Genomic DNA, 26,878 nt, shown 5'->3' on the forward strand with positions numbered 1-26,878 from the left:
AATTAAATACCTATCTGTCATTAATGTTAACCAACAAAAGATGTTAAATAAATGTATACATGTTAAGTAAAACCCACTGTATCTGAAAAAAGAGTTTAATTTGTATATCTATTGTATTTGTCTTATTGTGCTTCTTTATATATATATATATATATATATATATATATATATATATATATATATATATATATATATATATACTATTTTTTTATAAGTTGCTCATTTTTCACTTAAAGAGAAAGTTCACCCAAAAATGAAAATTGTCATAATTTATTCAAGATTTTCTAAATTCAGTCCTTGATTCAAATTTCTCATAAGCTTAATTGATTTGGTCTAAAGAGAGAATTAATGATTATTTTAATTTGAAAACTACATATAAAATCGCTACCAAAATAAATTCTGGTAACTACAGTTTGGCTAAAACTATTGACTAAAAGTAGTGACTAAAAGTTGACTAAAATGCAATGACTTTTCATCGACTAAAACTATGAAAGACTCAAATGACTAAAATGTGACTAAGACTATTAAGCATTTTCGTCTCAAGACTAAGACTAAGACTAAATCAAAAACGCCTGCCAAAATTAACACTGGAACAGGCACAGTAGTGTTGAACACCACAGTTTAAAGCTCTGGCCCTCACAGAGACCTCTGCCTTAATCAGAGATCCATACTGAGTTTAGAGAGTATGCTTTGATTGTGACACTACATGCACTTTTAGAAGATTTAAGAGTAGATTTACAACAAGAAACCCATTGTGTGTATGTTCACAGGAAATGGAGAGAACTGAGGGCATTTTCTACTTTCTGTGCTAAGTGCAGAGCAGGCAGCTTATAGACCGGCACACATCCCTATGAATAAAAATGAAGTAAATTCACAGGTGTGGTATGGTGTAAGGCTTCCTGCATGCATATGTGTGAAGGCATGGAGGAGTGGGCGATTAGTGAATGTTGATGATGTAAAGCTATGGGCTGTGAGTGGGTCAGTAGGCTTGCTGAATAAATAAACTGTCCCAATATATATAAGTACATTGAAATGCTAATCTTTTCTGTCTGTCAAGATGTTATGGCATTAGGTATCTAAATGGTGTTTAGTTGAGCTTGTGACTGTGTGGAAGGGATTCAGATTACTTATTACTCTTTTGTCTTTTGAGGAATAAAAATGTATTAAAATAAATATTATTTATGTTGCTTATTCTTCTGTATATCAGAATGAGAAGATGAAAACAAGAATGTCAGATATGTTTTCATAGTGCCACATTCTGGTGAAACTGCTGAGACCTTTATTTAAGACTAGTGCTCCATCTTGTGGCTATGTACAGTAGCTTAAATCAATAGGCCAATGTTTGGCTGGTTAGCATGGTTGCAATTTTTTTATGCAACATTTAAATTTCCAGTGTTTTTTTTATATATTTTTTTTATCTTTTCTAATGATTATTTTGTAGTAAACCTTTTTTTTTTCAATGAGTGACTCTATTTGAAGGGCTCTTAGATGCCAGAAAATGATTTATTTTTTTGCCAGTCTGCTCCTGTCATGTCACAGCTCACCATCGTTGCTTGGGACTTGTGATGAAATCAATGAATCAGCATTGTCAGCATGTCAGGATGTTCTTTTCCTGCGGCCTATGAACAAAAATGGCAGAATTCGAATGACATACGTGCGAGACAACAGACCTTTAAGATGAATGGGAATGCTAACTGCTAGCTTTCACTAGGTATTGTAAACCTTCTTGGCATTAACACAATTGGTATGAATATGTGGTTTATTAATACCTGATTACTTGTAAGTTCATTGGTATATTATGATATAGCTTTTACTGATTATTAATACATCATTATTACATTTAGGTTCTATGATGATGAAAAACATAAAATAATAATGTGTGTGTGTGTGTGTGTGTGTGTGTGTGTGTGAGTGTATAGATATATTTCAGTGTCTTTTATGTCCTCTTTTCCTGGACACATCCTGGCCAAGATTTCTAAATTTCCTGAAATGTCCAATATGAAACAATGTAAAATGGTAATTTTAGCCAAAACCTAGACATTTGGTCACCATTATTTATCAGAAAACAGGAAAAAAAATGATCATGCATGAGGCCAGTTTATATTTTCCACTAGATGTCAGTGCAAATCCTTTCCTTGAACTCCACAGGCTGTTACTTGTTTAATTAAGGAATACCAACTGGATGTTTTCCAAAAATAGATTTATGTATTTATATCTATGATTGATTATATGTTTTTATATGGAAATTCAGTGTATAGATGGTAAATACATACACATTAATTTCAGTATGTTGCATTTAACTCATGTTGCTCTGCATTGTTCTTCTCTCTGTTCTCATGTTGCCTCTCTGCAGTGTAGCGATAAGGCATCTCCTTTCATAGCTCATCTGTGTATGTGAGTACGACTACAATAGAAGAGCTGATGGCTGCACATAATGTGCTCCATAGGCTGACACTGTGTTCCATTTTGTTCTGGCTTTTTTTTTGGCAGTAATTAGTGGCTTGTTGCTATGGTTGTGGGCTACAGGGTTGCAGTGCTTGTGTTATATGAGGCAGCCAGACGTGGCAAAGACGTCATCTCATTAGTAGCAGTCGGCGACAGTGTGAAATGCAGACAAACTCACAGGCAAGCGTGCATAATCACTGCTAAGAAATGTCAAAAAGTAACCTGTAATTATGCTGCTGTGTAAATAGTTGGGATGCTTTAGGTTAAAGCTCTGATTCAGTGGTATGTAAGGAGAATTAGATGTGGTATTTTGGTCCTGTAATTAAAGAATATGGTGTGTCAAAGGGGACACAGAAATGGCATGTTTTGAAAAAATATGAATTAAAAAATTGGTATTACGGTAATTATCTCGCAAATTAAGGGTGGCCTGTCCTGTAATAAATGATTATTATGATGGTTATAATAATGGTTATAATGGTATTATAATGGTTGTCACAGTTTTGTTATGTAAAACTAAAACTAAAACTTTTTTTTTTTTTCAAAATATGATAATTTAATAGCCATTTGTTTTTACTGTTCTTACTGTTATTTTTGTTCATCATCACCTACTTTGTTTAATGCAATGACATTACTTGACAACTTGACAACCATGCACCCATAGATGTTATCATAGTAACTATGTTCTGTATGGGACATATTTCTTGACCACCTTTTTTACAGTATGAGTTCGTCGTTCATCATTCTCCTCATACTCCTCCTCATTGTCGATTTAAACTTCAGTCCATCTGTTCTTGACAATTACAGGAGCAAGTCTAACCTTCAAGTTGTCCTTTGTAATTACAGCATGTGTGTTGATTATATTTTCAGGCTAATTTTTATTTCTGAGTCCTAGCTCAGAAGGCTGAAATACTTTTTCAAATTTGTCCCTTAGACAATTTACTTTAGATCTTTTCGTATTTTCCTATCAACAGAAGGTTTTTATTTATTTAATTTTTTTTAACAATTCCTACAGACAAAACAGAAAGGACCAAGCCTCTGCTTCTACACTATCTTTATGAACAGACTAAATTGTTTCTAAAACAATTCCTACAGACACAAAGAGAAAAGACCAAACTTCTGTTTCTACAATCTCTTGATGAACAGACAAAAAGAAAGGATCAAGCCTTTGCTTCTATAAATCTTCTGATGACTGAATAGTTTCTATAACAATTCCTATAGACTCCAGAGAACAGGACTAAGCCTAGAATTGCATACTGTATATATGACTCCTACAGCCTAATGAGAATGGACTAAACCTCTTTCTGAAATGATTCTTACAGACTCGAGAACAGGTCCAAGCTATAAAGGTTTTATTTTTTTAATTAATTAATTTTATTTTATAGCTCCTACACTCTCAGGAGAAGCCAGATCTTTAAAAGGTTCCTACAGACTCAAAATAAAGGCCTAAGTCTAAAATTCTTAAACAGTGCTACACTGATTATTATGGCTACACTACATATACAGTACATCAGTTGATCTGCTTACTAATAAGTGTTCTTTAACTGTTCTTTTAGAGAGCTGATAAGTTTCATTCACCAAATTAGGATCTTTGAGAAAGGATCCAGTTGATTCAAATAACTTGGGTCCGTGGACGCAGTCTGTTGATCTTCAACATAAACACTGTAGAATCTCCAAGACTCTTTTGTTCACTTCTTGTTGCAATTGGTGAATTCCCTTCTTGTCAGTCTCTCCTGGCTGGTATGCCAAATTGTTAGATTTTGCTGTATTTGGCTGAGCAGTGATTTGGGTGGCTCACCAATGTATTAGATTTCTGTAATACATAAAATAATTAAGCTTGACCAGAGTTCTTATGGGTAGAAGAATTTATTAAAGGTAGCAGTGGAACAGGTCTTTAAAAGCGATGTTAGCTTGTCAGTCTTCAAGATATCTTAACCCTTGTTTCACACCTTTGAAGACAGTTTCTGTTCATTGCATCTGAGGAACAGTCACAATGTAAATGCATCTGACTAAAGATACACATAATCTTTCAGTAAATTGATATGGTCTCAGTGGGCTATTGATTATAAGAACATTTCACTCATCACACGTTCTCGTATTGATGAACTCAGCTTGATATTTGTCCTTTGCGGTGAGCAAATGTTTGGATGATAAATTCTTAAGCACTACCAGAGACAACAAATGCACTAAAATCCCTTTTTCCTCTTTTAGATTTTGACTTGTAAATTTTGAACATAAGTTATTTAGGTCAGTGGTCGTCACCTCCCTGTATTGCTCATTAATGAGACTCTTCGTGAGGTTTAAGGTCTTAGATAATATAAAAAGACCTATAATTAAATCCCACTGTAGTGCACAGTCTGTGTGGATTGAACTGGCAAAGAAAAATGAAGGTGATTTAAGCTGTGCCATTTCGCAGAGCTCTGTGGTTGCATTCAAACTGTCAGATGATATCACTGAGGTAGATTCTGATTCAAAACATTTGCGAGGGGTTTTCTGACACTAAAGATAGTGTCAAGAGTGATGCATGGCACAATGCTCATCACTCATCCCTGGAGACACATTCCCTATAGCTGTGTATCTTGAAGCCTGGATTATTGTAATTCTGAACATGCTTTAGTTTTTTTTTTTTTTTTTAATACCATTATGAGTCACTATCCCTAAAGAAATGAACACAAAAAGAAAAAGTTTATTCAAAAATTACAATTTACTCACCCTAAGGCCTTCCAAGATTTAGCACTGCATCACTTGCTCTCCAATGGATCTTCTGCAGGGAATGGGTGTCGTGAGAATAAGAGTATATAAGAGTATATAGAGTCCAAAGAGCTGATAAAAACTAAACAAGTAATCCACATGATCCCAGTCCATCAACTAACATCTTTTGATGCTAAAAACTGTTTGTAATAAAGAAATTAATCAAGGTTTTTTTAACTTAAAACAGTTAGAAAAAGTCATCTCGTATGAACAACTGAATTCAAAAAAGTGGAAAAAAATTAAAATTGTATCCAATGTCCCCTTAAAGGAAAAATCTTGTATATAGTACACATTTGGATTCACATTGTTTAATCATCTGCAGCTACAGTAATCACAAAGACAGATGGGATCTCTCCAGGTCTACTGCACAAGTGGCTTGACCGTGCTGACATTTTCAACCCCACATCATTTTCAATGCATATGCATATTTCACTCTGATGCTGGAGTGAAGCTGGGGAATTATGGGCTGCAGTGATGCTGTATTGCTTATGAGTGCAGAGAGTAGTGTTGCATTGGGAGACAAGAATCACCTTGTGCCTTCTGGTTTCCGCACCTGTGCTTTACATGACTGCCGCAGCTGTTGTGTGTTACGCTGCTCCTTTGATGAAATGGAAATGAACTTTCATTTAATATGCTGAGTGTTCTGGACACTGGTAGAAGAGAGGCAAGCCAAGTACTGTTACAGTTTTGGTTAGCTTTTTTTTTAGCTACTGGAAATAGGATGGTAGCTGTGACTAAAATAAGCTGAATCAGACTACTACTGTCACCAGTATGGACGCATGGTTGTGTTTTCTTGCCCCATGTGCTCTGTGTGACCTAGTTTCTGTCTCCTGTTGATTGTCATGTGGTTCAGATGTGTCTGTTAATATTAATGTCTGTTAACCCTCTGGAGTCTAAGGGTATTTTTGGGGCCTGGAGAAGTTTTGTCATGCCCCGACATTTGTGCTTTTTTCAGTTTCTTATAAATATCTAAATGGCTAAAGTCTAATCTCACTGTAATCAGCAGACACTGGGCTATAATAATATGTGAGCAGCATGTATGTACATGATTGTGTTTTTGAGAAAAAAAATGTTATGCGTGGTTAGTGAAAAAACTAAAAATGTTAAATCACTTGAATAAGGCAATAAAACACATATAGAAAATTGGTTCCCAGGAATTTGGAGAACTGGAGCTTGTAGCCTAGAATTTTTTTTTTCTAAATGATGTGAAAATCATCTTGTTTACTCACTTACAGAAAAAACAATATATTGATTTAAATTTTCTAAGACACTTTTTGTTGGTAAAAGTCATATGCGAGTAGGCGTCAACTATCATGAATTCACACCTGAGAAGACAAAGGCCTGCATAATGAGCTGCATAATGAGCCATTCAGTCAGCTGTGTCACTGAGAGGGATGAGTTACAAGAAAGAATGTGAGGACAAAATAAATGTATATAATTTTATGTTTGTAGTTTATTTAGAATATATTTAATTATCCCACAACATAATTTAATATTCACTTGTGAGTGCAGTTAAACAGTTTATTAGGAACAATCAAAGCTGACTTTCAAACTGAATTTTTTGCATCATTACTCCAGTCACACAATCCTTCAGAAATCCTTTTAACAATCTTATTTTCTACTAAAAAAACATTTATTGTTATTATCATTATTATTATTATTATTATTATTATTATTATTATTATTATTATTATTATTAATGTTGAAAAGAGCTGAGAATTTTTTTTAGGTTTTTTTAGGGGGGATAAATTGAAAGAACAGCAATGATTGTTACATTTGTTACAGTTACATTTATTGTTACATTTATATTATGTTCATCAAGCTTTTGAATGGTATAGTAGTGTATATTGTTATTGAAACTTCATATATTTCACTTGATTATACATTTAGTCAGGAATTATAGTTTGGAAAAAGTCTTTGGAAAAAGTCTAACTAGTAAAATGTTTACACGTTATGTGAAAACTAGTACAAGTATATAAATAAATAAAAAGAGACTTACTCATGTTTATGATCTCTGCTTAATAAAGTGCTTCATTCTTTTTTCTGAGGAAATCCAAATCTCAAATCCTCAACCACATCACATCTTTTTGGGTGAATTATGTCTTATTCCTCTCATCGAGGAGCAAACAGTAAAATAAAAAAAAACTTGAAGAACAATCTCGCTGCGTTGTCTTCTGTTGTGTGGGCGTATTCAAAAGCCGCGCGCTTCAGTGAAACATTTGAATCTCAAAAGCGCGCTCGGCGCGGGGGCGTGGTCGCATTAGAAGATAATGAAGGAAGACGTGAAAAACGGACATCGGGTTGTTTTCATATGGATTACTTTATCACAGAATATTTGTTTTCAGCAGCACTCATTTAGTTTAAAAGTAGACATGTCAGGCTTTCTATAGATATCTCTCTCATGTCTCTTCGTTGAGTATTCAATGAGTTACAGTTCATTTTAATGACGCATTTGTATCTGAAGATCAGCGCAGACAAAGGCTGCAGACAGCACTCCTTGTTTGTTATCTTTATTTTATAAGTGCACAAAGTTTTGTTGTTATTATGTCTGTATACAAAAAAAAGTAGACCCTTTACAGATTCGATTGATGTATTGCTCTTCTCTGTACGATCAAAACTGAAAGTGTAATTTAAATTCTTTTCGGGGTTATCAGGAGAAAATACCCCAAAACGCGTATACGCGTTAATCGACTCCAGAGGGTTAAAGTTAATGTCTGTTCAGTTTGTGTTGGGCAGGTCTGCTAATTCCTTTGTGGATTATCCCTTGTGCTCGGATTTATTAAAGCATGTTGCTTGATCCACGTCTCCACGTCATTCCCTCTGACACAGCCCGTGACAGAAGACCCGAAATACAAAAAAAAGTTTGCGTGCGTTCCTTCCGTTTTGTTTTTTTGTGTTTTGTTTTGTTCATGGACCACCCAGAATTCCTTCTCCTCCTGCTGGAGCAGGGGGAAGATATCTTGAGGGCCATACAAGGAGGTAGGTCATTACACCAGCTACTAGGGTTGGACCGATAGATGATGTCATCGTCCAGTTAAACTAACATTGTGATTCCCATTGTGATCAGACATTTCTCCTTACTCTGTGTATGTGGTAAGTGAACTGTCATGCAGTGGCTCCATAGAACGTGTTATTTGTTTCACGCTTCGGGCACACCCCTAACCCCCCCCATGTCATTGTCCATCATGATGTTTCACTGTAGACATCGTCCGATGCCAATTTGGTAGACATCGCCCAACCCTAACAGCTACCCGGACAATGCACTCTGCGCATTCTACAATGCCAGCCTTAACACCGTTGTCCGAAGATGGCCTTTGGGAGACTTTCGGCGCCTTTGTGGAGTGGATACTGGTGAGAAACGGATCTCCATTCACCATCGGCCTCAAAGGTGATCTCACCAGCCCAGCATTACCCCGCTGCGTGGAACCAAAGCCCGAGTCCACCGCAGACGGAGAGCCTATTCTTACCATGACCGACAAGCCATCGCCCACAGGAGCGACAATGCTGAGGATCGCCCCGGAGCCTGAGCCTCCCATTATGTCTGACCAGGTGTGAGTGCCAGCAACGAAGCCCGCCATGGAGTATTCCACAGTGGAGCACGAGAGCACGGAGGAAAGCTCCACCCACTTCACCTCCGCTGGGGGTGAGCTGCTGCTGGACTCAGGGGACTTCATAGACTGGGAGGCAGATATATACACGGACATGCCCATTCTTCTCCTACCTTCCTCGAACTTTCCAATCTGCCCTGAACTGTCTGCCAGCCCTGTCATTCCTCTGTCTGATGTCCTCTTTGTGCTGGGAGTTGCGATTTGGTGTGTGTGGGCAGCACTCACCAGCCCTAAGAGCCCGGAGGTTCACAAATTCTCACCCACCCTCCCTCTCCTGCCTCCTCCTGTCATCCCTGTGTCAGCTCCATCACCGCTGCATCCTGTCATTCCCTCAGCTCACCCTGAGCCCACCATCTGTATGGTGGGCTCACTGCGGGTCTGCCAGTCTCCATTGGTGTCGTGGTTGGAACATCCCTCATCTCTGCCTCCTGCTTCCGAGTCCCTGACTCTGCCTCCAGCTCCACCATGGCTCCTAGCTCCCATGTCTCCAACGTGGCCTGTCAGTCCACCAGCTCCGCCGGGCTCCATCGTCCCATCCGCTGCCTCAGGACTCCACTCCTCCAGCTACACCTCGTCCCTCCATCCCTCTGGCTCTGTTAGACTCCTCCTTTCCTCCAGCTACACCTGGGTCCTCTGTTGCTCTGGCCTAACCGTGGCCTTCCAAATCCCCCTTCCACCTCAGTCACGTGAGCCATCTGCTCTGACTTGGCCCTCCGGATCCTCCCAGTCGCCCTGGCTCATCGGTTCTCTGTTTCAGCTCCTCCTCCACCTGCTCCGCTGCCATTGGTCGGCCCCCTGTAGTCATCAGCCCTTCCTCCACCATGGCTCCTCCCTCCGTTGGCTCCACCGTGGGTCGCCTTCATGGCTGTGGCCTGGGTCCCACCTGGTTCCGCCAGCTCCAAGTTCTTCCTGTCTCTGTCCCTGACTCCTTCCTCCTTCTGGTCCATCCTGGCTCCTTCTGTTTCCTACCTGGCTCCTCCCTCCATCGTCTCCACCCTGGACTTAGTGCATCGTCATCCTCCCGGTTGTCCGTCCTCCTCCTGAACATCCACCAGTTTTCCTTGCCGGATTTTCTGCCAGCCCTTTGCCATCCCCTGTTTCCATTCCACTTTCACTTCTTTGTCCTCTTCCAGATTAAGGAACTCCTCCTTCCCCTCAGCTATTAGACTCTTAAACCGGTAGCTAGCTAGTGGACTTATCTATCTCAGAGAACAATCGGTTCAAATGGTGTCATCTCATTGAACATTTGTAATGTTATTGCTGTTATTACTGTCATTGTACATTTGTTAATATTACTCATGTAGCCTCATCTCAATTTGCACATTTGTTACTGTTACTGCTGCCATTGTTATCATGTAGTTGCACTCAATTTGCACGTTACTGCACTATAGTTTTTTGCACATAAGTTATTACTGTACATTCGCATATATAGATATCATATACACGTCTCAGCGTCATTTCCTCTGACTCAGCCCATGACAGCTACCCTCTTCTACCCAGAGCAACATTTAATTAAGTTACTTAATTAAGTTCTTGGTTATGTTTCTTTTAATGTAAGTATCAGCTCTGTCTCATATTCTCATGAAGATGCTAGGAGAAGCGAAAATAGACAAATGAGATAACAATGAGACAACATTAATGTGGATTGTATAGAACATTTTTATTGGAAAATTTTGATGAGAAATGTTGTTCACATTGAATGAGAATGAAACTTCATGTAAGATTGCAACATTTGGTATCTTTGAAAATCTGAGCACAGTTTGTGATATTCTTGTGAAACTCTAGAGCAGAAGTTTTCAAAGTCCCGGAGTTTCAGGTTTGTAGATCTAAGTCACATTGTGATCTTTAAGTTTATACACTGAACAAAATTATAAACACAACACTTTTGTTTTCTATGTACTCAAAAGGCCTATTTCTCTCAAATATTGTTCATAAATCTGTCTAAATCTGTTAGTGAGCACTTCTCCTTTGTTGAGATAATCCATCCACCTCACAGGTGTGGCATATCAGGATGCTGATTAGACAGCATGATTATTGCACAGGTGTGCCTTAGGCTGGCCACAATAAAAGGCCACTCTAAAATCTGCAGTTTTATCACAAAGCACAATGCCACAGATGTTGCAAGTTTTGAGGGAGCGTTCAGTTGGCATGCTGACTGCAGGAATGTCCACCAGAGCTGTTGCCCATGAATTCAATGTCATTTGTCTACCATAAGCCGTCTCCAAAGGCGTTTCAGAGAATTTGTCAGTACATCCTACTGGCCTTACCACCGCAGACCACGTGTAACTACACCAGCCCAGGGCCTCTACATCCAGCATCTTCACCTCCAAAATCATATGAGACTAGCCACCCGGACAGCTGCTGCAACGATCGGTTTGCATAACCGAAGAATTTCTGCACAAACTGTCAAAAACTCTCTCAGGGAAGTTCATCTGCATGCTCGGCGTCCTCATCGGGGTCTCGACCTGACTGTATGGCGTTGTGTGGGTGAGCGGTTTGCTGATGTCAACGTTTTGGATCGAGTGGCCCATGGTGGTGGTGGGGATATGGTATGGGCAGGCGTATGTTATGGAGAACGGACACAGGTGCATTTTATTGATGGCATTTTGAATGCACAGAGATACCGTGACGAGATCCTGAGGCACATTGTTGTGCAATTCATCCACGACCATCACCTCATGTTGCAACATGATAATGCACGGCCCCATGTTGCAAGGATCTGTACACAATTCCTGGAAGCTGAAAACATCCCAGTTCTTGCATGGCCAGCATACTCACCGGACATGTCACCCATTGAGCCTTTCGCCTTTTGAAGTTTAATCGTTGCATTAAGCCATATCGCAATTCTTGTCTTTCCTTCCCAAATTTAGGACCTCTTGAAATCATAATTAAGACTTTCTTGAACCATTTAAGACTTTTTCTGGCCTTAAATATGATACAACTAAATTGAAGATCTTTTAAGACTTTTTAAGGACCCGCGGAATCCCTGAAACAGAAAATGCACTACATTAATCACGCATTAATAAAATAAGTGCCGTTAAAATTAATTTGCGTTATTAACATGTTAATTTTGACAGCCCTAGTTCATATATGTGTGCTTAGGTGAAGTATGGTGGAGATATGCAGATATGGAAACATCTGTGCAGCTGATCTGCATTTAGTCACCAGTGTAAGAACATTCTGCAGTACAGACACAAACGTGAGAGGCCCCGTTACTGTGTCACCCCCATTAGCTTGAATGGATTTCTGGCCATGAGAGTTCACGGCAGCATACTTGCCTTCAAACTATATACACTCATTCATACATGTTATGTAAGTTCTGTTGCAGAACTGGGGTGAGTGCTTGTGCGCAGTCATTAACCCTGAGGTTCCAGCCATCAATGTGTCTCTCTTCCCCTTGTCTGAACTACTCCACTGAAGTATTTGAGAATTTTCATGTTACTTGCCTTGTAAGATCCTGGCACTGCTTTAGCTTGGCATAAATCGATTTCATTTGGTCTTCAGGATGTACACCTAAAATCTCACTGACCTTCTTTGAAGCTCAGTTAGTTCAGAACAAATAGTACCAATAACCCTTCCCAGCATTCAGAGCATTGTACCTCTAGGCAATTGTGCACTGTGGCTATAAAGAGTGTCAAATGTTAAGACATTTCTTAACGGGTTAGTTCTACCACAAATGGAAACTCTTGTCATTGTTTACTTAACCTCATGATGGATCTCTTCTGCATCTTTCAAATCTCAGTAGTTTAATCTCAATAGTTTATTGGTCATACAGGTTTGTCATCATTCACTCATGACTGTGAGTGAATGATGACAGAATTTACATGAATCTTTTAAATGCAGTAGTGAATAGTCTGTTCATACTTTGTTCCCTAAGGAACATCTCTGTCTTATTAGCCACGTCATAGCTCTCCCTAGAGTTGAAGCATGTTTCTAATCTGGGCATATTAACCTGAAGCTCTGCTCCACTAAATGAAATGAAGGAGGGAGCAGGTGATTTGGGACAAAGTATTGACCTCATTAAGAGAACTAATGTAGACCTTTGATATTAAATTGTTTTTGATGCTAAATTGATTTTTCAATATTTAGATTTTTTGATATTAAATTTGATATTACATTTTTGGCCATAAATATCTGACAGTGTGTTGTAATCCTTATAAAATTTGTCAAATTAATCTTTTCTTAATGTCAAGAAAATGAAGTGATGTTTCTTTTTAAGATATTTTTATCTTAAGTTCTCATATTGCATAATTTTCATGGTTTGCCTACTGTGTCGGAACTCGGAGCATGGAGACAATGAAGATAAACACAGGGAACATCCAAATAAAGACTCACACAGGCATGAAAACACACATAGCACAGGTAAATATACATTTAGACTGGACGCAGGACTCAGGAAAACAGAGGGCTTAAATACTAGAGCTAAACGAGTGAATTAACAAGACACACCTGGAATCAATAAACACAATGGGAACAGGAACGGGAAAGAAACCAAATATGGGCATGTAACACACAAGGGAAAACTAGGTCATGGGGAGCAGAACACCACACAGACAGTCCACCTTCCTGACATGTCGCCGCCCTCCCGGAAGGCGTGTCCTCGCACCGAAGAAACAACAGAAGGAGGGACAGGTGGGAACTTGGGAGGAGGCTCAGGAGGAGTACGGACACCCGTGAGGGGGCTGGCAGACAGAGTTCACAGCCATAATGGCGACCCACGGTGGCGCCGACAGGAGGGAGGAGCCATGGAGGAGGAAGGGCTGACGACTCCAGGGGGCCGACCAACGGCGGCGGAGCAGGTGGCGGAGGAGTCCGAGGCGCAGACGGAGAGCGATGAGAGGCGACGGGGAGGATCCGGAGGGCCAAGGCGGAGCAGATGGCCCCTGTGACTGAGGCGGAGGCTGGGATCCAGAAGGCCACGGTGGAGCAGGAGTGACAGAGGACTGAGGAGGAGCCATGGTGGAGCCACTGGGCTAATGGGCAGAGGTGGAGTCCGGGGATTAGAGGCTGGAGCTTGCACTGTACTGATGGTGGGCTGAGGGTGAGCAGAGGGGCTGCCAGATGACAGTGGTGGAGGAGAGACAGGCATGAATGGGTGGGTGGACATGTGGGCATTTGTAAGCCTCTGGGCTATCCGGGTTTAACTTGGGAACAGGAGCCCTCTCTGGACTAAACTCAGGAACGGGAGGGACAAAGGTCACTGATGGAGGAAGGAGGAAAGGGGTCAGTTTGGTATACAAGTCAATTAAGTTTTCTTCCGCTTTCCGTTCAACCAAATCCATCCTCTCTCTGTCAACAGCTTTCTCCCTTGTGGTGGACATTGTTGCCAGCTCTTGCACCTGGTCTGACAATCTGTGAGGCTCTGGCTCTGTGACATTCCTCAGCACTGTCGCACTCCTAGGCAATGGCTCGTTGGTTGTGAGAGGCTCTGGCTCTCCATCAGTGGTGGGCTCAAGCTCTTTCACCGCACAGCAGGGAGATGGTGGGCTGGGCTCTGGGTCTGGCTGTGTTCTGGATCAGGGATAGATGCTCTCCAGACACCGGATGATAGCCTCCCTCCAACACAAGCAGGAACACACGTAGTACAGGTGAATAGACGTTTAGACTGGACGCAGGAGAACAGGAAAGAAACCAAATATGGGCATGTAACACATGAGGGGAAAACTAGGTCTCGGGGAGCAGAACACCACACAGACAGTCCATCTTTCTGACAATCATCTATTTAAAGTAGCTGTTATCATTCTCATTCATTTCAGTGACAGCTGTGTGGCTGTTATTAATTTTAATAGTAAATGATATTAAAGATAAAAATTGTTTTGGTTCAAGCAAAACCTCATATATTTTATTTTTGATAGGTATAAATTAATGATCAGTTCATTTAAATAATAAATTTTTAATGAAATTAACTGCCCTGCAGAAGGTTTTGTAATACTAAACTATAGCTTATAGAAAATTGTCGACAAAAGGAATTTGAGATTTATCTTGGACTTGAAACATGACTTGGGCAAAATTTATACTAGGCAAAAACACAATCATGTACATACATGCTGCTCACATATTATTATTATAGCCCAGTTTGTGCTGATTACAGTGAGATTAGACTTTAGCCATTTAGATATTTATAAGAAACTGAAAAAAGCACAAATGTCAGGGCATGACAAAACTCCTCCAGGCCCCAAAAATACCCTTAGACTCGAGAGGGTTAATATAATGAAATATTTAAATGTTTGATACTTTTAACATTGATACTTTTGAATAGTCATCAATGCAGAAAGATGTCTTTTGTTGCCAGGTGGTGTAGTTACACCTTCTACCAGCAGAAGCTAATGCAGCCATGCTAACCAAACCTTGACCCTGTGGACATGAATTAGTCATCTAGACTAGACAGGGTGCAGAACAATATGGAGTGAAAGATTGTCTGTCTTTTTAATTTGTTTTACTTTTGTATTTTTCATCCCTTACACCTCCAGTGTCTGTCTCTTTTATGGTGAGTAATCTGTGAATGAGATCTAAATGTCACCCTATAGATGGGTCTGTTCAGACATGAGCTGTTATTTCCATCATTGGTAATCGATGCAGTCCATCAGCCAACATTTCTCGTACTTCCTCTTTGCCATTCCCCCTCTCTTTCTTTTCTTCACCACATGAAGATTTACTCCTCCGTTTGGAATAAAGAATCCTCTGTTTATATAGACCCTCCTCTACAAACCCAGCAGGCCATCTGGGATTTCCAGCCACTGCTAATGCAACCTCAATTAGATGTCAGTAAATATTTATCTTCACAATTGTGGCCGTAATCACAAAAGGTCTGTATCTCATTGAGAACCGCTGCCTTCTGACTGGTTTTTAATGAAAAGGTCATCAGATTGTTTTAAAATAAGAACTAATGGCTTATGCTTCTGTGATCTAGTTTTTGCCTGAATCTCTGAGCTATTGACATAAAAAGAGGAGACGGAAAGCCTTGAAGAGTATTATGGAGTTTTATTTTCATTTTGTATTGGTTTCCTGTGATTTTAATGTAATTTTGTGAACCTACGTCTCTGAGCTCATTAAAAAAAGCAGCCTTGGAGCAACTGGAACATCAGTTGATTCCCAATTAAAATGGAAAACCTTGGGATTGGTTTAAACTAGCGGCCAGAAATAGGAATATATAATGTAATCAAAGGGGACGTCAGGACGTGTCGTCAGATGTGCTGCCTGCAGAGTCACTTCACTAGCACTCAAGATGAGCATGAGAGACTCTTCACCTCTGTATATGTCTTCTGTCCTTCTGCACAGTAGCCATCCTATTTGAAATAATTTATTTACAGGTCCAAGAATTCATTTTTACATTATACATTAGTAGAACCACTATTGGGAAAAATCTCAGACCTTTCCTTTGATTTTATAAGTCTTTTGTTTAAGGCCCTGCCTGGTCCAATTTATTAGATTATTATTCAGTTTTACAGATTTTACTGTTAATTTTCTGTTGCTTTTAAATTTGGTATAGGTTCATAAAACTTAAATAATATAATTTAAACTTAAATATAGCATGGTTAAAGCAATCATATTACTTTTAAATGTTGACCCTCCATAAAAAAATAAACCTTTAGCAAAACCAAATTCAAAGAAGAAAGTAAAATAGGTCAAATTTAATAATAATAAAGACTTTTGTGACTTCTACAGCAGTTTAAAAGCAATATTTATGCTAAATTTGAACAAAAAGGGTCTTAAAAATCAAAATCTTAAAATTAATTCTAAATGTAACTGGTATCTAATGCTGAGAGTCCATAACAATTTGGCAGTGTCATTTGATCAAAATAAAAAATAAATATCTTACACGCACATACGCGCCCACACACAAAGCAGTGTAGAGTTTATGTTCATTCATCAGTGACTGTTAGCACCTCATGTCCTGCATGGCTGATGAAGTCTCTGCATTATTAACAAAGCTCTTCATACTCTGGCTCTGCAGCTGCCCGCATGCCGGCCTTGGCAACCTTAGCTAACCCCATGTTACACAGAGACCCCCTGTCATAGCTCTTCTCAACACTGAAGCACTACAGTGCATCAAAACAGCCAATATCTGGTCATTTATGCCAGTGTCACACTTTGACTCTTTTTGGAAATTGGCCAATCAGGTTAGCAGCATGCGTTCACTGTTAGCACAGCTTGATGGTGGGCTACATAATTTTAGTCATGGTGGCCATAGGTATGGCTAATGGACCTGCCCAGGCGATGAGATCAGTATAGTGTGATTTCAAACGGCTTGCAGCACCATCAAATATTTACCAGCCATGCTGCTTTTCCACCTGCTCTCCCTCTGCTGGAGTGAAGCAGAGCACATATGATCCAGCAGCATCCCACCATGTTCGCTGTTTTTGACCACTGCTAGGATGAATGTTGACCTCGACCCCCTGCAGAAACAGTTTGCAGGACTCTGATGAACAGTTTTGGCCACCGAACAGGATGTGATAGTATCAGTTTCTTTTTTTGAGCACCAGATGAAAGCAGGACAGATGTTTGTCTTATCTTTGCCTTTAGTTCCTTTGTGTGAAAGCAAAACTAGCAGCGGCTTTCCTCCTTTCAGAGATATTTTATAATATGCTTTCATGTGGCCCAAGTTAAAATAATTGCTCTGATATGAGTTCCTTTTTTGAGTTAAATGATTGAAATTAGATACATTTGTATAAGTGTTCATGGTCTTCCAATCTGATAACAGGGAATACAAAGCTGCCTTTGGGAAATAGTTTTTTGTGTGTGGTCAGAGCTCCTAAGAAAAGTAAACTGCACGAGAGATTGAAACTGATACTACAGATTCAAATTATATCTCTCGAACATGTTGAACTGTAACATTTCAATCTATAAGACATACTTAGGTAGTTTGCAATATCCAGCTCTAAACTGACACCATAATTTAGACTTTATTTTATTATCATTAATGCTCAACCTGGATGAAACATTTACGTCACAAGTACAGAAGGAGAAGACTCAGAGGTAATGTCAACAAAGTCTTTATTCACAGGTATTTCAGAGAAGCAGTGTGTTAAACAGGGGAGTATATAATTCAATGAAGGTAGTACTTAGTTTGAGCATAAACCATTCTTTCTTTGTTGCAGGTGCTGGTAGGTGTTTGGTGAAGGCTTAGTAAAGACTGGAACTGAAGACTGACTGAAGACAGTTAAGTATCCAAGGGAGTAGCTAGGTAGGTCCTCATACATGGAGAGACAAGACCAGACAAGGAAGAAGTGGAGATTAACTACTCTTATACATGGCTTGATGAGATCATCTATGGCAGGTGTGGTGATGGCTGACTGAGTGCAGGTGTTAACCAGAAGGGGTGCTGGGAAATGTAGTTCCCAGTGGACTGAGCTGGTGACAGAGGAAAGCGAATGGACTGGTGACTGGGGATTGTGACAGTACTCCCCCTTCCCAGAAGGTGTGACCTCGCACAAAAACAGGCCCCACTGGGGAGTAGAGAGGGGAAGAAACCAGGTTAATTTGAGCCAGGGTGGACCCAGGCAAGCAGGAAGCCAACAAGGCGGAGGAGAGCCCCTCCGACACCGAGCCGAAGACCACCATGGCAGAGCAGAAGGAAACGAAGATCTCCACAGTGGAGCAGATGCCCACCAGAGCAGTGTAGACGGGACTAAGGATACCCCTGTTAGCGCAGATGACCAACAGAGCAATGACGATGGAAATGAAGATCTCCAAGGTGGAGCAGATCACCACCAGCGTAGTGTAGATGGGCCTAAAGAACCCCAGGGTGGAGCAGAAAACCACCACAGCAACAGAGATGGTGCCGAAGACCTCCACAGCGGAGGAGAAGACCACCAGGGCAGATCTGGAGGGAATGGAATGTAAAGTACAGAGAGGTTAGCAATGGCCTCAGGCCATGCCTGGTCAGCAGAGGCGGACAAAGTACACAACTTCATTACTTGAGTGAAAGAACAGATACCACTGATCAAATACTACTCCACTACACGTGAAAGTTGTAAAGACAGGATTTTACTTAAGTAAAAGTACAAAAGCACTTTTAAAAGTACTTAAGTATATTGAAGGATATGATATGGTATATTTTAGTCAAAGCAAACATTTAAAAGAAAACAAATCTTTAGTCTTTTCAGAAAACTGGAACATACTCTCTCAGTATGGCCATGGGTATGCACGTTGCGCCAAAGAACTGTCTTTTTGAATTTTGCCATCAACTAATCAGTGTTCATAAAATGCTCATAAATCAATGAACTTCACAACATGTGGCTAGGTTTGGGTATTGTTTGAATTTTATCCATTCTGACTCTGAGTATTTATGTGCAGTGTTTTGACAAAATAATGTTAAGATTTATATACTTCCTTGACCAGTTTTTTGGCAGAAATTTACCAGTAGGTCTGAGTAGTAAGGTTTTTTTTTTTTATATATATATATATATATATGGTAATAGCAGCCATTTTTGATGGATAAATTAGCCTACCATTTGAAACTGTTAAATTTGTGGTTACTGTAGTTTTACTTCAAATAGCATAATTATGGTTACTATAGTGAGAGAATAGTACATTTGTGAAAACTGATTTTACTGCAAATACCATAGTAAAACTAGTTACTATAGTAAAAACATGATTAATTTTCCAAAGAGCTTTAATGAGTTAACACATACATGTGAGTTCACACAGAATAAAAACTATACATTTTCTTTGTCATGTAGTAGCCATTTAGTTTAGCGGTGAAGGTCCAGAGGTTGCCAGATTTGAGTTAAAAAAAAAAAAAATTCAGCCAAACATCCATTCAAAGCTACACGAAAACTGCAGGCTTAGAAATACTGTAAGACTTGTCAACACTGGAAGGTCCTGGCACATCGCAGGCCAGATTTTCACAGAAAGAAAGGAAAAGGGTTCAGTGTATATGAAAATGCACACACTGGAAAACCTGCTACATATAACAACTTTCTACTTGGGGACCTTGATATAAATGTAGCGGAGTAATAAGTATGATATTTGTCTTTCAAATGTAGTGAAGTTGAAGTAGCAGGTTTCCAGAAAAAAAAAATACTCAAGTACAGATACTCAAAAAGTGTACTTAAGTACAGTACTCAAGTAAATGTACTTTCATTACTGTCCACCTCTGCTGGTCAGGATATCGGTCTTGAGACCGTCTGGATGACCGCCTGACTTGGGACCGTCTGGAGGGCCGGGTGAGAGATGGGCATCTGGAGGGTTGTCTTGACAGACGGGAGATAGAAGAACAGGAGATTCCGTTGCCCACTCTGACCAGGACCCAGAAGACAGGCAAAAAAGGAGATTCCATTGGAGCCGACACTGGAGAGCATTCTGGAGCAGACTCTTTAGGGAATTCGAGGGCTGGAGTGGACTTGACTGAATTCTGAGAATGGAGCCATCTCTGTACTGTGCTCCTTGGCTGGAGCTGACACTGGAGTGGACTCGAGGTCAGGGGTTGGAATCGCTGAGGACCATCTCTTCTTTCTCAGCCGCCTCATATTGGCTGAGTTTAGCTGGCATCTTGGCCTGTACTTCGGGGGTTGTACGTGCTCCGAAACATGTGGCCTGGAACAGGAATTAAAAAAGCCATGGAATTGGTTAGGGAATTCTTATTAGAAGTGGACAGACTTAGAATGACTGATATGGGTTTCCTGTAGTTATACAAAGTCTGATTCATTTCCGTGTACCAGTTCTTTTTGGACAGAGCGGCTCATTGAACCGGTCCAAAATGCAGAATCATTGGCTCCTGACGTCATCAAGCAATAGCGTCTCTATGCATTTCTTTTCTAACAACTCAGTGCAATGTTGTGTCAATGAAAAATTCAATTGAAACATTCAACAAATAAAGTTATTTGTGTGAAAGCATATTGTGAATTATTACCATGTAATTCACTTAAGTTAATGGTGTTTGTGGTCACAGTTTCATTCACGGATCCTTTGTGTCAGATACGACTGACTGACCAATATTGACTAGCCTACAACTTGGATAAGATTCCTGAAAGTTTCACACTACAGCACACATTAGAGACATTGATGCACTCCTTATAAACTCCTTGATTTCGCTTAAGCAATATAAAATATGCATGCACAATAAACTATTGTAAAATTTTTACTTGCATAACTCAACAGAAAGGTTTTTGCAGGTTTTAATAAAATGTAAATTAATAACAGTCATAAGCATATTTCCATCACGCGCCTCAGGCTTAAACAGTATCATCAACTTACTCATCCGAATCTTTGGTAATCCTCAGCAAACTTTGCCACGGCTCATTCGGTTCTTGTTGAGTCCTCGGTAATCCTCGGCAAACTTCGACAGTTGGTTGAACCGGCTCAATCGGTTCTTTTTGAGTTGGACGTACGACTTCGGCTTTGCATCCTGTGTCATCAACCCGGAACTAAAGTTCGATTCAGTTCGATTTGTGAACCAGTTCGACCGGTTACTTCCTGAGAACTGGCTCAAAAGAACGATTCATTCAACAACCGGACATCACTAGTTTCCTGACCCTTCAAACAGACATGATAGGAAGATCTCTCAATTTAGAAATGATTCACATGGGTTGCTTTCTTGGAGCTGTCCTGCTCCACCACACTGACCGTATATGGGGAGCTGCGTAGCCACAGCAAAATATCTAAATACTATTCAAGTGTGATGCCAGAACCTCCCACTGGTATCCATGTAGAGAGAGTCTTATCTAGTTCACACCAAAACAAATCCATCAGGATTCTGTCATCTCACAATGACAGTACTGCAGGAATTCCGACACATTTCCTTCCATACTGGGGTCATTTTGGTAAGTGGAACACAGAATATTCTCTGGTGGTGACTGCCGCTGAAATCATGGTTGCTGGTCTGGTCTTCTGTCACAAGTACAGAAGGAGAAGACTCAGAGGTAACATCAATAAAAGTCTTTATTCACAGGTTTTTTTTAAGAAAAGCAGCGTGGTAAACAGGTGAGTATATAATTCAATGAAGATAGATAGCACTTAGCTTGAGCATAAACAGTTCTTTGTTTGTTGCAGGTGCTGGCGGGTGTGTGGTGAAGGCTTAGTTAAGACTAACTGAAGACAGGTAACTATCCAAGGAAGTAGCCAGGTAAGTCCTCATACGTGGAGAGATGCGACCAGACAAGAAAGAAGTGGAGAGTAACTGATCTTATACTGGGCTTAATGAGATCATCTATGGACTGAGTGCATGTGTTGACCAGAAGGGATGCTGGGAAATGTAGTTCCCAGTGGACTGCGCTGGTGACTGAGGATAGTGAATAGGCTTGTGACTGTGATAGAGGATAGTGACTGTACTGGTGACTGGCTATTGTGACAATTTATTTATTTATTTGTTTATTTGCTTTTATGTATGTATGTATGTATATATGTGTGTGTACTCACTGAAATTGGCAATTTGCCTGGTTTAGTGTCATTGTATCTCTTGAAATATATTCAGCTTTCTATAAAACACTTTTGAGCCATTTAACAGCAAGATATTTATAAGCAGAACTTTTATGTTCTGTTTAATAAAGTATGTAAAGATATAGTCTGGGTTGGTTTTAAGTGGACTAAATGATTGGAAAAGTCCAGCATATGTCACCAAAGGGAAGTCTGTAATTTTCACAGACAAAAATTATGCGTATATACATGGAAATATCATTCACAATAATATCAATAACATGCATTTACAGGATATTGGTGCAGCTTCATTTCATGCCGACATCTCTACTCAGCTGTTTTCAGTAGAGCCATTCACAGAGACTGCCACACTTTTTGATTGATCGGTTTACATGTCATTCATCAGACTGAAACAGACATGGCTGAACAGTCTGAACAGGCTGTTCTAGTCCAGAATAGGCTGTGATGTGGACCAGATCTTTTGCCAGTTAGTCAAAGGTGCTTCTACATGAGATTTGTTTAATGCATGGTTCTTTCCTAATGTAATGTGCTGTAGTTTTGTTTCTTGCTGATTTTACTTGTATTCTGATTAGTTTAACTGGCAAAAACAGCACACATACACAAATCGCCAAGAGCATTTTACTGGTTAAGGAAGAGTGTGGGCCTGACCCATGCACTAAATCAACATGACTAAGTTTGACACTAAGAAAGATGAGGGAGTCCAGAAGAGAGATGAGGAAGCTGATATACAGTAAAACAGAATACACTTCAGGCTGCATGAGGATATTACAGAGAAACACGATGGCTTACAGGAGTGTGCCTAAGACAAATATGGAAGGACATATAATTTAAAACCATACAGGAAGCTGAGGAACATTGTTTTTCATTTAGATTAAAGAAGCCACTGCGTCATGTTTGATTAAAATAAGCATAAATGATTACAAATTGCCGGAGAAGTCATGCATTGTTCTTAAATTCTGAATATGATTTTAACATTAAAAGGCAACATCCACAATGGTGATGAGTTCATTTACTTTTGTTCTCGGTGGCAGCAAATGAAAGCGGTGTGATAATGCTGATATTAAAATATGTATATGAAGTCAGACTTCACATTTAGCTCAGTGAAGTACCAGGGGGACCAAAAAAAAAAAAAAAGCGGAAAGCCTATAAACAAAGAGAAAATAATATGCTGAGTTTGGATTTAGCATGTTAAATCAAAGACAATTACAACTGTGCTGCTCTGTCCCATGTTAATGAGTGAATGAAGGGATGAATAAATCATGGCTCAGAAAACGCATTTGTGGCTCCTGCTTTTCAGAGCCTTGTGTATATCTGTGTGTGTGTGTGTGTGTGTGTTGATGGACCAGCGGAGCATCGCGAAGAACATCAAAGCAGCTAGACAAAGGGATTCACTATTATATGTTCTCCCCTTCTTAGGGCTGTGTGTAACGTTATAATGACAGTGTCTGAAAGAGAGAGCAAGCGAGAGTGTGAGAGAGAGAAGGGAGGGAAGGAGGCAGTCGGTACAAGGCACAGTGAGCGAGAGCCACAGTACACAGAGCAGTGTATAAGATGATGACGAGAGACACACAGTGAAGGTGAACGGAAGAATAAAACGAGGGATTGTGAACAAACAGAAAAAAAAAACAGCACATGTCGAGGGAACTGGAGTCACACAGAGGCAGCTGAGTCCGGCTCACAATGAAAAGGATCCACTGCGGATTGCAGGCAGGAGCTGTGTGAATGGAAGAGACTGTAGATCTGTAGATAGCGGAGACAGAAGTGCAGGGAATGGTTGGGCTGCATGGGCTCTGTTGTTGGCATCGCTGCTGCTGTCCTACTCTGCTGCTGCTACCCTTTCCCCTGCGCTCTGAACCTGTTCAACGCGTACAGATATGAGCTCCAAACACTCATCTGACTGGATCCCTTACAGGTACATCTGTTTGTTGGTGAGAGAGTGAGCATGTGTGTTTGGTTGGAGTGGATAGGTGTCTTTGATGGGGGAAATAGGATGATGAATGAAGTGGTTTGCTGACAGGGCTGCAAAGGTGATCCTCTCGTCCTTGTCTTTTATCTGTTGTACTCTTATGTTTCTCATGCTGCTAGTTGAGCACTCAGAGCTAGTTTGTGAGTTTCTGGTTGTGTAGTTGCTGCTGAGGTTTTGTTTATATCAGCTGGCCTGACAATTAAATCTATTACAGGGCACAGCATTAAATATTGCCCTTCCTGAGCCAGTTGACGTTACTGTCATTGCTGCATTGTCACTATACCTTGTTCTTCAATGACTGTATTTATGTTGTTTGTGTTTTTATGCTTTGAGAACTTTTAGAGCTCTAACTGGCTACCATAGATTTTTTAAAAGTATATTTATAATTTGTGAGTTCCTAACTTTCCTAACTAAAAAATGAAACAAAAAACAACATACATAATAAAAAAGCAATTCAACCATGCATATGTAAACATGAGTTAGAATGGGTAATGTTTCAGTAATGTTTTGCACTATATTTATTCAGATTTATTTAATAATAAAGGCAGCTGCATTTATTTGATCAAAGATACAGTAAAACAGTTATACTGTGAAATAAAAAAAAATATTATTACAAATATTGTTGTAAGTTTTATTATTATTTTTTTTAAATATATGTGTTCATATATTATAAAATATAATAGTTTATTCCTGTGATGGCAAAGCTGAACTTTCAGCAGCAGTCATCATTGTTACATGATCCTTCAGAAATCCTTAAAGCTGTTCTGGTTAATATTTTTGCGGAAAACGTGATGTTTTTTTTTTTTTTTTTGAGTAGATAGTTCAAAAGAACAGCATTTATTTTGTAACACTTTAAATGTGTTTGTCACTTTTTGTCAAATAAATGTATCCTTGCTAAATAAAAGTATTAATTTCTTTAAAAAACAAAAACAAATTCTGACCCCAAACTTTTGAATGGTCTCTGTGTGTGTATATATTGGTCATTTTTATTTTTTTGTTGTGGGTCCACTAAAAGTCAAGGCAGGGCAAACGTCAATCTTGAGCCTCACATGTTACAGATACAACTACAGTTTGAATGTCAGAATGTAAATTTGTGTTTCCTGGAGATTTGCTTTGTGCCACTTCTTGGTGAAAATGCATGAAGTCAAATTTGACAAGTAAAAGAGTTTTTCCCTGATATATAACCCAGGCTCATATCTCATTTATTTTTTCAGAATGCTCTGCATGTATTTTGCTTTATATTTTTAATAACTTGCAATTTAGGTGTGGTATTATCAGTGTAAATAGTAATATAACCATGCTTTTGATTTATGTTTGCTGTTGGAGGCATGTCTGCTGCTGCTTCTTATAGGAGCCTCATTGCCATGGCTGCACTGCCTCTGCTCTCTCATTGGCTCTTGGTTGCTATAAGTTACAAGCCCACTTTCCTCCATTCTTTGGAAAATTACATCAGGGAGCACTTGCCGCTTGTTGCAAAGAGCTAAAGGTACCGCTCGACCTACCTTGGAGGGTCTAAGATGGTCTCTATGGGAGTGTGTTTTGATCATGAAGATCTGCCCTCCACCACACCCCAGTTTTTTGTGTGTGAAGTCTGTGATTGTGACCTGAATGGATCTGAGAAATCTAACGAGCTTTGGCACTAGAGAAGCTCAAGGGAACTGTAATGGAAAGAGAAGCATACATGAGTCATTTGTTTTAAATAAACCTGTAGAAAAGAAAATCATAAATTATATCTCTCACTTGTTTGTTGTAGTCAGTAGTGGGATTAAAATGAGTCATTTGAACCTTTAGAAAATTCTTTCATACTTTACTATCATTTGCTCTTGCTCAAAACCTGTAAGACTTTTTTTTTTGGCAGAACAGAAAATAATATTTTCAATGAAAGCCATGCAGTCCAATGTTATCACTGGGGTCCAAATATAATCTTCAGTGTCCCATGGAAAATAGAAATTCACACAGCTTTGGAATGTCATGAGGGTGTGTAAATAATCTCATCATCTGCGTTTTTGTGAGAATATGCATAGTAGGACAATAGTAAACCCTCCTTGAGAGATGTCAACATCTCAAACCGTTCTATCTATCTATAGTTCTTTGCTAACATAAATCTGTAATTAATCATCCAATAACTCCAGCAAGTTTCCTTGGCAAAGAAAGAGCAACCTGTGAGCAATAGCTTTTTTCTCTCTGGAATGTTCTTTGTCATTATGTTTCTTAAGGTTTATAAAAGCATTTTGATGTTTTCCTATAATACTGTTGATCAATCTTTTGTAATTAGATAGGAGTTGGGCAGAGATTTGCTTTGCAAAAGGCTGATCTCATAGATAAAACACTGTACGTCTTACATATTGTACCTTACAGCTGTGGTTGAACAGTTGAATTACTCATATGTGAATTTCAGAAATGATTCCCATCCAAAAAAGAAAGTAGGTCAATAATTAGAGAAGCAGCAGTAGGATGATTTGCTATTAAGTGTCTTGCTTTCAGGCAGACTGGTAATGCAGCAAGATCTGGATCTCTGCCTTTGTGATGGTAGTCAATATTCTTATGTTTGACAGTACCCCCTGCAGTACTTAGTCTAAAGGACTAGGGAAACAAACGGCAGTGAGCACAGGCAGCGAATGTGTCCTTCTCTTATGTCTCCCTTAGTCAGCAGGGCCGTTGGGCCCTTCATGGCTTTTTTTCCTGGTGTGATGAGCATGTCCTCCTCTTCAGATGGGGCTTGCTTTGTATTGAG

At 39.6% G+C, this 26,878-nt stretch overlaps 1 protein-coding gene across 4 annotated transcripts in view; it reads left to right on the forward strand.

Moving 5' to 3' along the window:
- LOC109111825 (tubby protein homolog) overlaps positions 1–26,878 on the forward strand; it is an 86,273-nt gene that overhangs the window by 25,058 nt on the left and 34,337 nt on the right. Inside the window, exon 1 of one of the 4 annotated variants that reach the window (XM_042759977.1) lies at positions 22,255–24,090. The exons of the other annotated variants lie outside the window; for them this stretch is intronic. Within the exon in view, the coding sequence (XP_042615911.1) occupies positions 24,053–24,090 (38 nt within the window). The 5' untranslated portion in view covers positions 22,255–24,052. Of the gene's footprint in view, positions 1–22,254; positions 24,091–26,878 lie in introns of those variants that run through there. 4 annotated transcript variants of the gene reach the window in all.

This window comes from Cyprinus carpio, chromosome A7 (genome assembly GCF_018340385.1).
Source record: "Cyprinus carpio isolate SPL01 chromosome A7, ASM1834038v1, whole genome shotgun sequence".
NCBI lineage: Eukaryota > Metazoa > Chordata > Actinopteri > Cypriniformes > Cyprinidae > Cyprinus > Cyprinus carpio.